Genomic DNA, 12099 nt, shown 5'->3' with positions numbered 1-12099 from the left:
ATTTGCCAGGACTTTGGGGGTCACAAGATTAGGATTTTCTAAAAACAACTCAATCATAACCTCTCTGGCTACAGTCCAACTGCCATTTTTTTAAAAAAGGATGACAATTTGCTAACATCAGTTTCAATCTAAAATGACCATATTATATCCCATTTATCAAACCTGTAGAGTCTCTAATTTGTCAAAGAGCTTCCCCTTTTTAAAGTGGGTGATCTTTTTGAATTTCTTGCCTTTGTCAGGAGCTCTCCTTCCTAAATAAGCACCAAAGTGTCACCTTGACAAACCCATGAACAGCAAAATCATTCATAATATTCTCCACTTCTCTCAAGAATACAGTCTAGGTCATGCATCTGTAGGAGCTTTAATTATCCCACATAGACCAGACAGTGCTTAGCGATGCTCAGACTTTAGTAACCTGCCAGCTATAAATACAAAATCTGATAAATGTACACTTACCAATTTCCCTCGAGATCTGAGTAAATGCTTCTACACCACTCTCTCCATAGTTTCCCTCTGAAGCCAGTGTTGACACGTAGTTCCATCCAAGTGCTGTCACAATATCGACCATGGCTTGGGCTTGATATGAGTCAGGTGGAACCACTCGAGAGAAAAAGTCATACCTGGTGTTATCACTTAATTCTGGAGCTGTAGATGCATAGCTGATTTGAGGTATCTGCAAACAAAATGACAAGTAATTCAAGCCAATCTAAAATAATTTTCAGTTTAAAACAGATTATGCACAGGAGCAGCACAGAACTGAATAGCTTGTCATAATTAAAGCAACTAATCAGAAACCATTTCAGATATTGTAAAATGTCAGTTAAGTTTCATTGCATAATTCCCCCCCCCCCAGTGAATAATGAATTCTGCTATTCCCCAGATGTCATGAGTCATGACTCCTGATGACATACCAGAACACCACTTTCCCCCATTCCAGCCATATTAAGAACTGATGCAAAAATGAAGGAAGAAAGAGAACTTGTACCATTGACAAATCAAGAAAAAAGGTCACATCTTTGAGGAGCTTAATGTTTAAATGTTAAATGTCTTAAAAGTAAGATTTTTTTCCCTATTTCATAAGGTTTGTCTCTTTCATGTTTTGTTTTGATTTTTCATGATTTAACATGACATCATTCATAGCATCACACAAGAATACAAAGCCTAAGTAATTGGGTTATGCAGGAAGATCTTAAAAAAAAAAAAAAAAAAAAAGATATTAGCTGTATACCTATATAGGAAAAATTAGGGCCTTAGTGACTTTATACAGCCTGTCATCACAATTATTTTGCATGCAAAGAGCAGAAGAGATTTTAAATAACTGCAAAGAAATATGGTTATGCTATTTCTGAGGACTAGTTAAAATATTTAAAGAAACATCTACATTGCGTTTATGCATCTAGAAAAGCCTCAAAATAGGTAACCTGATAGGGTTCAGTCATAACTTTGCTTTCTGAAATAAGTAAAGTTTGGGGAGGTTAAAAAGTTATTGTCTAGAGGTAATGTTTATTGTCAATTCTTTTGCAAAAATATTTAATTATAATTTTTTTCACCAAAGAATGTTTTTGATATTTTATAATGAGTATGATTTGAAAACAGTGGTGATGGGATACACTTGAAATATTCACCAACTAGTCATGAAAGGTACCAGAAAATACTTTGAGTGGGAATGTGGAATACCAGCTAATTACCCCAAAATTATTGTCTGAGGTCCAATGAAATATTGTGTCATTAGCACAAGAAGGAAGGATGATTTTGTGATTAAGGCAAAAGGAATGGTATTTAGGAAATCTGGTTTCTTATCCCAGCACTGTCAGAGACTTTATGTGACTTTGAGCAAGTTACTAAATCGCTTCTTACTTAAGTTAGTGGGCCCTTCCCTCTGCTGCTATTAAGGTCTAGTCTAAAAGGCAGGTTACTAGTTTCAGCTGGCTGAGGGTGCCAAAGCCATTTAGAAGATGGGCAGAAGGACAAAATAATCTCAAAAATGTAAAATACAGGTGATCTCTCAAAGAAAATGCTATTATCAACAAAGCAAAGCTACATCAACTGAAAGGAAATATAAATTCCTTCATGGGATGTTCTGAAACATTTCTAGCACTTTAAAAAGCAATAGGGAGATATTGGCTTGTAAACATGTTATAACATTTAATGTTCCCCTTAATATTTGCCATTTTGCTCTGTGAAAAGTTACATTTATTCATGGGGGAGGGGAGAGAGGAAATACAGCTTTAATCATTGGTTTTCTCATGTTGGCTCTCAGAATGCCACCTTGCAAATCTTCAGGGGAAGCTTCTTCATTGAACAGTTACTCAGTGGTCCTCATCATAGTACCAAGCTCAGTAACCGCTGGTAATTTTAACCTAGTGATGGCTTTGTTGTTACAAATCCTAGGAGTGGGACCCATACCACTTATAGCTATTCATTTCCTCAGTTCTGGTTTCCCTGCTGATATAAGGCAAGTGTCAAATCCTAACGACATGTTTGTTTAAGAGCTGATGGTGTCATACAGTGACATGAAGTTTCAGCCCAGACAACGGAGGTAGGTTTTGTGCATCCCTGATTGAGCCACTGGGAAAAGCCAGAATGAACCACCATTTTTCAACACCTAATAGAGTTTATTTTAGGGAAAGGGGGCTAGACTAAGAAAATAATGAGACTGTAGCAAAAACATACATGAATAATGAACTGAAATGAATATACTTTGGCCATGAAGAACCTGAACCAACATTTGCTGAAGTCAACAGAAGTCTTTCCATGGATTTCAATGAGCATTGAAATGGGCCCCGTGCTCTTTGTCTGACACAGAAGGGTACAGTGCAATGTTGCACCAACAGAAATACTTACTGAGCTTGATTCTCCACTGTCTTACATCATGTATACCCATTTACAGTAGTGCAAAGTGGGTGCAAAATGCCACTATTTTGATTTGGCAGCGTTTTACTGCCAACTTTACACAGATGTAAGTAACTATGACAGCTCAAAGGCAGGGGAGAACTAGGCCCACTCTAGCCACTTAGCCATGAGACAAAAAACAGCCCAGAAGTCAAGAACACTTAAATAGAACACTCTTATAACTCTTTTCCTTAATCGTTAGATGTCTCCCCTGTTTCTTTTTCTATTAACCTCTCAGGATGGAGCCCCTGAAGAAAGCTCTGATTCAATTTTCCTCTCCCCAAATGTTCGTAATCTCTATCCAGGAGTACATTGTAAATTTTCCTTAATAAAAGTCTATTTTGATATTCTGAAGTTACCAGGATGAAAGAATTAAATGTGTAGCTTCACACACTTATTTTCAGAAGGAAACAAACTCTGTTTCTTGTAACCTGAACTTTTGTATGCAGGAAATCCATGAATGTGGGCTAGTCACTCAGGTGCTTTCAAATACAGAATTAAGAGGTCTGAGGTTTGGGGGATGTTAAAAGAGGGGGGGAAAGTAGCTAAAGAGAGACACACTAAGTCTTTTTCAACAAAATTCAAAAGAATGTTTGGCATGCAGGCAAGTTGTTAGAAGGCACTGGATCAATAAACCATGAACTAAGAATTTATACTTTAACTGTAACAACTCTGGTTACGGACTGTAGATTTAATAAACCATATTTTACATATCCCTAAGAACATTTTTACATGACAGAGCACAATGCTTCCTATGCAAAGGAGCGGTTATAGTCTATCAATTCAGTAATATGTATTTTCAAAACTCCCTAAATATGGTGTGTATCTACACTATAGATCCTACTGGTAACTGGGGTAAAAATCCCCTATGGGGATTTTTTCTTATATTTATCCTTTATTATCCTTTAAAATTAAACACAAATACATATAACAATATCCACATTGTATTCATACAACATGCAGTCCTGATAATTGTGGGGCAGTAGTTTGTTTTTTACTTTGCTTTTTGAGAATAAAAAATGAATAAATGACTGCATAACTGTGTTGAAACCAACTGTAGGGTTGTTATACAAACTGCCAAAAGCTACACTTTTTAACATGAGGATTCATGCTCCCATCCTAATTGATGGGATACTCCCTCCCCCGCCCAACATCTGCCTGCCCCATCCCGATTTACAGTGAGTCAGATTCTGCCACTTTTACTTGGGGAATGGGGTAATTCAATGTGCATAATGGTGACAGAACTGAGCCCTCTGAAAGAAGGAGACACACATGGGGGAGCCTTACTATAGAATTTGTTAGTTTGGGCTGATTTATGCCACAGCCTTAAAGTTATTTAACTATATATATTTCTATGTTCATTCCTTAGTACTTTGTCACTTAAAGCTATAGTGTACCATTTTGAAAGACCCACAGGTTTTAGTATGTATGGTCTTAGGTCTTGATCCTGCAATATGCTGACCTACTCCTCCTGGAAATACCAGACACCCTCACATCAGCATGGGCAGGACAACATAAGTGCCTCAGGCAGCTATCAGAGATACCAGTGAAAGGTCTTATCCCATTAGACAAAGAAGACACGTGAAAAAAGAAGCCTCTTAGTGCCAGGAGCATAAGACTAGTGCCTTTTATTTATTTTCAGGCAGGTGGTGATCCATGTCTAGTGTCCTCCACAGAAGGAAGATTCACCACTTTCTGATCCAGGGACCACTGAATAGGGAATGTTACTAATGGGTTTATTCTGGTGTTCCCAACATAGGGTCCAGACTAATCTAAGGGAGGCCCGGGACAGAGAAGAACAGTAGGGAAAACTGCATGACCCTTAATTCTGTACTTTTCCAATGCAAGTGTCCAATGGACACGTTGCTCCTAAAAGTCCTTCCCTTCTGCACCTGTTCAGTTCAAATCTTGGACAAATGTTCAATGGGTTCTTGCCCACTAGATTTGTCAATTTAAAATATTAGCCAAAGGTTTCATATGAAATCTCTCTATATCCTTTCAGGTAAAGACAGATGACTTGGGAGCAGTTTACCAGATATAAGGAAGTGAGTTGAGATAGAATGATCCTATAAACAGGCAGCCAAGAATCTTGAAAGTTGTTGATGAGGAGTTACACTGACATAGCTATAATAGTCACTGATGTAGCTGACTTCCATCCTGTCCCCAGTATATCAGCAATGACACTTTAAAAAAATAGTTATTATAGCTAACGCTGGCAACAGTTCAATTTCAACTGGCATTTTGCCACCTACTAATAAACAAAACAATTTTGCTAAGGAGTATAAATGCTTAGAAAGAAGTTTGCATAGTCAAACATTTTCATATTGGTGATTTCTCATGTTTTATGTCTATCATTAATCATTAAAAGCCTTGTCTTTTCAAAATTATCACCACCTCTTCTGTACAGAAGAGCTTTGTGAGCACAAAAGCCTCACTGAAGTGAAATAGATCCTTAGGGCCTAGATATTGAACACTTGCTGGATGACAGCCGAGGTCACTGTCTTCCAGCTATTAGTCACATCTGCAAATTGCCATCCGTCAGATCATCATCTTAGTCTCCCTTCACTGAATAAAAGCTTCCATGGTATGGATAATCAAGACTCAAGTGTTTGATCTGCGCTAATACCATCTCATGCTGTGATCAAATAAGGTAAGCAGGGTTGTGTGTTGTTTTACTACTTTGATCAGAGATCTCAAATCAACATTTTGGAGATGCAGTAAGTTTTACTAGTGATTCAGTAGGGGACATTCTTCCCAATCAGACAGTAGTAAACCAGTCTCCCTGCGCAGCTGCAATGGGTTCATCTCACTCGCTGCTATACCTTGGTAGCAGGGAAAGAAGGCAATCCTAACCCATCTGTGAAGGGGTCGGCTCACCACTTCTGAGGCATCAGCTTGTAAAATGAACTCTTGAGGAGTCGGAACTGAACAGGACAGACTCTTTACATAAAAGGTCTTTCAACGTCTGAAAGGCCTTTTTGCAGGCCTTGACCACTGCACCTTCTTCGGGTGCCTGTCCTTAATTAGGTCTGTGAGAGGGGCTGCTATTGTTAAAAACCCAGGAACAAATCAGCAGTAGCAGCCTATGAGCCCCAAAAACCTTCAGACTTGCTTTTTCGTGGCTGGATATGGGCATGCTTTGAGAGCCTGGAGGTGTGGCCAGGCAGCTCTGCATGCTGCCTCCCCTGCAGGCACCACCTCCACAGCTCCCATTGGCCGCAGTTCCTGGCCAATGGGAGCTGCGAAGCCAGCGCTCAGGGAGGAAGCAGCACATAGAGCTGCCTGGCCACACCTCCCCCTAGGAGCTGAGCGAGGGAGATGTCGCTGCTTCCAGGGAGCCCCCCAGGTAAGCGCTGCCCAGAGCCCACCTCACCCCATCCTGGTGCCCCAACCCACTGCCCCCTCCCACACCCAAGCTCTGCTGCTTCTGGGGGGGGGGGAGGGGAGTCACGGAGCCAGGTAGGGAGTCTGCCAGCCCCGCCAACCTCCTGCCCCAGCACCAGCGGGGGGGGGGGGGTCCTGGGCCATGTGTCACTGTCCCCCCCCATGGCACCTCCGGGAAGCCCCCACCCCCACCCAAAAAAGTTTTAGTCGGGGGTATATAGTAAAAGTCACGGACAGGTCACGGGCCACGAATTTTTGTTTACTGCCCGTGACTTTTACTAAAAATACCCGTGACTAAAACATAGCCTTAGTTCTGAGTCATTGATTTGAGGAGATGATCTAGGTCCATGTTGTCTGACCTACCAGCCCATGTCTCTCGGTCAATGGTATTTGACTGTCTGGTTCAGTCAGTCCTCCCCCCCTCTCCAGGGTGGGAAGGATGTCCACTTTGTCCACCAGTTGTGAAGGGCTCAGCCCAACTCTGCCATCTCCTCGTGGCCAGACATGGCATGGCAGCTCTTTCTCTCCACTGGGGTCTGCTGCCACTGGCTGCTCCGCGTTTGCGGTGGCCTGCCTCTTCCTGTGACTTGGCCCTCCGGTCAGGTCACTTCCAAGTCTCTCCTTGTAACGATCGTGTTGTTCATTAAATTACAAACCAGTGAATGGGAAAGGAATAAAACTTTAATAAAACAGACTGGAAAGCTTCTGTAGTAAACTGCTGCACACAGCCACATGATGTTCCCAAATCCTGCCTCCAGGGCACATCTCCAAATTCCTATGTTCATAATACTGTTCATTATGAGGGAGCATCTCTAAATTATAATCTTCTACAAACATATCTCTACACTCCCCTTCTGGGTAGTCCATAAGACATTAAGAAGCAATGGGCTTAAACTGCAGCAAGGGAGGTCTAGGTTGGACATTAGGAAAAAGTTCCTAACTGTCAGGGTGGTTAAACACTGGAATAAATTGCCTAGGGAGGTTGTGGAATCTCCATCTCTGGAGATATTTAAGAGTAGGTTAGATAAATGTCTATCAGGGATGGTCTAGACAGTATTTGGTCCTGCCATGCGGGCAGGGGACTGGACTCGATGACCTTTCGAGGTCCCTTCCAGTCCTAGAATCTATGAATCTATAAGATAACACAAACAAACTGAGTTAGTGAGAGAAAGGGGAATGCCTCCCTCTCAGGGTGTATCAGGATTAGGGCACCCCTTCCCTCAGGGAGAGACCTTCAGGCAGTTGTTGGGAAAGCTCCTGGCTTTTCTCAGCAGCTGAGGGTTGACGGTGTGGTCTCTTCCCTGGTCTGCCCACAAATGAGCTGTTCTGCTCCCTTTTTAGCTCCTCCTCCAGCTTGTGCATGCCTTGCAGGCGTGGTGGGCCAGGGCAAGGCTGGCTGAGCCCATAGAAGTTCCTTAACACCTTGTTGTCCAGTGGGAAGTTTGTACACCCCATCACACCATCGCACACTTTAGTAATGCAATCTCTGGCCCTGGAGCAAGGCAATAATCTAGGTTTTCCCTCCAAACTCTATTGGATTCCAAAGATTCCTTCTTCCCTACAAACACATTCCCTCTTCCTGAGGGGGATCACCCCGGAGTAAAGCAAAGCTTCCAAAGCATGGCACAAGCAGTTTCTGGATCTTCTGTTTTAAGAGGGTGACTAAAGCTTTCACAGGCTAGAAAATAAACATCCCTGAGATCCTTTCCTTAAAAAGGAGACTAAAAACCCTCAGAGGGGCTGAATGAAAAAAACAAAAACGAAAAACCAATGCCTACACAAGTTTTTAAACCATCTGTACTCACCTACTGATAGCCATTGATACTTGCTTCGTGATTGTTTCACCTCTGCCATTAAAGATCTCGTGTCAGGTTAAAAATCGTATTTTAAAAGACTTTACCTGTGTTACTCATGACAATTCCGATTTTTAAAAGCTGAGATAATTGTAATGATCTGATTTACTTTTCGTGTTGTGTTTCAGCCTTTCACTCAGCCTGGAAAATAGTCTCACCAGTTTCACTGTTGTGTAGTCAGCTTTTGTTTCTCACGCAATATAACGTTATCAGTGCTCTGTTGCTTGAATTGTAGACATTGAAAGGGCAGGGGTGGTTTGGTTTTTAAATTGGTTTCCACAGAAATTAAAGAACAATTGATTGCAGCCGTGCTGCCTACCCAGTCTAGCTTCAGGCTAACCCCTCATTCAGGTTGGATCCCCGAACCTGCTCAGGCCAAGTCTTTTTCCAGGCACAGTTTTATTCTTCAGATACAAAACTTAAGCAAAACATCAAAAACAAAAGCAGTTCCTGTGCCCACTGTGGGCTACAGCTTTCAGGGCTCTTCCCCTTGACTTTCTCAGTGCTGAAAGGAGACCACACTCTTCGATGCTCTTTAGCAGTTGTAGATGCCAGTGTGTCCGAAACCTAGATAGGAGCCAAATTTGACTTGACAATGCCTTTTTAAATCTTTCTGAAAGGGGCTGAAGAGTCTCTTTGCTCACATGAGACCCTTGTCAGAAGTAACTTATCCTGCCCAGGTTAAGACCACTCTCTTGCGGCTCCACACACTCATAGGTATGGGGCTGAGGTAGATTAGAGAAGCAGCCAGTGGTAGTACCACCGGAAAAGAGTGACCAGAGCATCAACACAGAGCCTTCCCTTTAGGATGCCTGGCGTGTCCTGCTCCATAGACATCTATGATCTGTAATGCCCCCTGCCAACTCCAGGGACCACAAAACCCTCCTCCCATTAAGAGATACGTCTACACTTCAGGCCTCCTTCTATGGGTTTTACAGTGGGAGCAGGTAGTCTGTCCCAAGGATTTTTTAGCGACGGATTCCCTGTTGGTAGAGCATTTATACGTACATTTTAGAAGTACAGATATTGATTGTTCATCTAAGTTAAGGTGTGTGAGATAGTTGGCAGGATACCCATCAACCACAGAAGTAATTTGGGTGTCCAATAATGCATCTGGTTCAAGAAGTCATTATACATTTACTATGAAAAATATTTTAACAATATTAGCTAGAGCAAAAAAAGTTATGCCTCGCATTCACTGACTGCAATTTAAAATCCATTTTGGTTAGGTAAAATAAAGTTTAGTAGAACTTACAAGTATTTGAAAAGTGAAGTACAAAAGTATAATCTATAGGCTGCCATCAGCTGGTTCTAAATCACTCTGGTTCCCGTTAGTTAGCAATCCACACTGCCCTGTTTCCTGTGAACAATAATATCTTGTACATTGGTAGTTAATGGTCAGCTACTTTCAGGTCCTCTGGAAGGTCCCTATGCACGTAAGTGTTGCTGTGTAAAAATAACGTTTATGCTAACACAAAATGCCAGGCAATGAAACCTTTGCTCTTTATCAGTAGAACAAAAAACTTTTTTCTCTAAAAAATGAGGATATAATTTGTAACAGTTTATTTTGAAACTCCAATACAATTTGTCAGTTTGCATTTGGATACCCATATGGGAGTAGAACCGTTTTAAATATGTGCTAGGTACCTCACAGTACACAGAAGGCAATGAGGTTCCTGCCCTGAAGAGTTTCCATGTAAGGACCTGATCCCTCTTTCCTCACTCATGTACCATACCTTGCTATCAGTGCCATTAATTATGCATTAGCCTCTTCTTATTGTTCTGTTGCCCTCCTCCTTTATCATCTCCTCTATGGTCCAGTTTTTGCATCCTTATTCATGTTGAATAGCACCTTACAGCTCTGTTAGTCCCATGAGTTTCAGGACATAAGTGACAGCAAAAAATTCAGCAAAGGCTCATGGGTAGTATGGTGGGGCAGAGCATTTGTGTGCATGTGTATAGATGTTGGCATCACTTGTGCAGGCATCATGAAGACGTACATCATGCTCTGTCACATCTTATATGTTTTTGAGGTAGGAAGAGTACATCATTACTACATTTCTTTTCATTATCTATTCTCTTCCCTGGCTTCCCTCCAGCTGTTTTGACTAATGGCTAACCCCAGGTGTCCCTGAACCTGAGCAGGGGTCAGCTTTTAGATGCAACACTGTTGTTTTCATGAACACAGAGCAGAATTAAGACTCTTAATGGTTGTTTGCTATTAACATTCTTATTATTTCTATAGATGTCCATGGCACATCACAGAACAAAAGGGAAAACACAGTCCCTGCCCAAAAGGCCTTACACGCATAAGGCCAATCATCCACATCCTTACTCACATCAGTAGGTTTACTCAAATAGATAATGGTCTGTAGGATCAGGCTCTTAATAAAATGAAGATAAACTTGTTGAATTTAATATGGGTAATTGTTTTGCAGGCTGTGGGTAGCAGAAATTAAGATACTTAGCACCACCTGAGTTTTATCCATTAGCTAAAAAGTACCTTTTAGTAAAGTTTAATAAGTGACATTACGGCAAAACATGTTAGTTTTCATCATCTGCTGTGCCAACATGGTATAGTAGGATATAATGAAGAAGGTTATCTTGTACAATATGAAGTGTTAAAAATTTGGAAAGTAGTTTTTTTCTAATGGGTTGAAGGAGGTCAGGGACTCATTAGAAGTCATTTGTAATTATACACAAGGGATACCACAAAGGAATGTAATTTGATACCAGAATCTTGAATCCTATGTAAGATGCAGCATCTACAAAACAAATCAACCAATCCTGAAACATACATGTTATGATGTTGCACTCCATATGCCTTATGAAAATATGCTTATGAATGTGAATATGATGTAACTGGAATATGCTTTATGCAAAAGGTCTCTTGTAAGGTATCATTACAAAGTTTATAATCTACTGTGTGTGTTCATCCTATTTGTTTGCATGTATTATTTCCATGTCTGGTGTTAGGAGAATAAGATCTAAACTTGTATCACTGATATAAACATATTAAGTGGAGGCCATTAAAGGTGCTCCAGAAACAATCAGTTGTAAATGGCCTTAGTTACTTGAAAGCCTTCCTGTGTATGTGTGGGCCAGCCCATGGGGAATGGAGATTAGGGGTCTTACAGTGACATGTGACCATGTCACCTGATAATGAAATCCATCTTAAATCTGGTACTTTTCCATTTAGAAGGAGGGGTGGGGACCCAGAGAGACAAAAGATTCCCACCTTGTTCCAAAGCTATAAAAGGGGGTGGAGCAGGACAAAGGGGTGGCCAGTCATGAGAAAACCCCTGCTTACCACCCGAGATGTCTGCTGGAACTAACAAGGACTATACCGGGGGGGAAATTGGGCCCAGACTAGGAAGGAGTCTAGTCTGTGAAAGAAGCTTATTGGAACATGTCTGAGGGTGAGATATTACCTGTAATCAGTTTCTTAATGTATTAGGGTTAGACTTGTGTGTTGTTGATTTATTTTGCGTGGTGACTTACTTCGTTCTGTCTGTTATTACTTGAAACCACTTAAATCCTACTTTTTATACTTAATAAAATCACCTTTGTTTATTAATGAATCCAGAGTAAGTGATTAATACCTGGGGGAGCAAACAGTTGTGCATCTCTCTCTATCAGTGTTATAGAGGGCAGACAATTTATGAATTTACCCTGTATAAGCTTTATACAGAGTAAAATGGATTTATTTGGAGTTTGGATCCCATTGGGAACTGGGTGTCTGGGTGCTGGAAAAGTAACCTGCTGAGCTGTTTTTGGTTAAAGTCTGCAGCTTTGGGGGCATGGCCCAGACCCTGAGTCTGGGTTGCAGCAGGCTAGCATGTCTGGCTCAGCAAGGCAGGGTTCTGGAGTCCTATGTTGGCAGGGAAAACGGGCTCAGAGGTAGTTTCAGCACATCAGGTGACAGTCCCAAGGGGGTCTCTGTGACTGAACCCATCACACACATCTCTCT

The 12099-nt window shown here is 41.4% G+C and overlaps 1 protein-coding gene across 1 annotated transcript in view; it reads right to left on the bottom strand.

Annotated features, from left to right (window-relative positions):
* The window catches only part of GRM8 (glutamate metabotropic receptor 8), a 482743-nt gene that overhangs the window by 396158 nt on the left and 74486 nt on the right, over window positions 1-12099 (bottom strand). The window contains exon 2 of the mRNA XM_065419971.1: window positions 457-673. Within this exon, the coding sequence (XP_065276043.1) occupies window positions 457-673 (217 nt within the window). The remainder of the gene's footprint in view (window positions 1-456; window positions 674-12099) is intronic.

This window comes from Emys orbicularis, chromosome 1 (assembly GCF_028017835.1).
Source record: "Emys orbicularis isolate rEmyOrb1 chromosome 1, rEmyOrb1.hap1, whole genome shotgun sequence".
Lineage (NCBI taxonomy): Eukaryota > Metazoa > Chordata > Testudines > Emydidae > Emys > Emys orbicularis.
The sequence above is the reverse complement of the archived record's forward strand: the minus strand, read 5'-3'. Positions and strand labels throughout refer to the sequence as shown.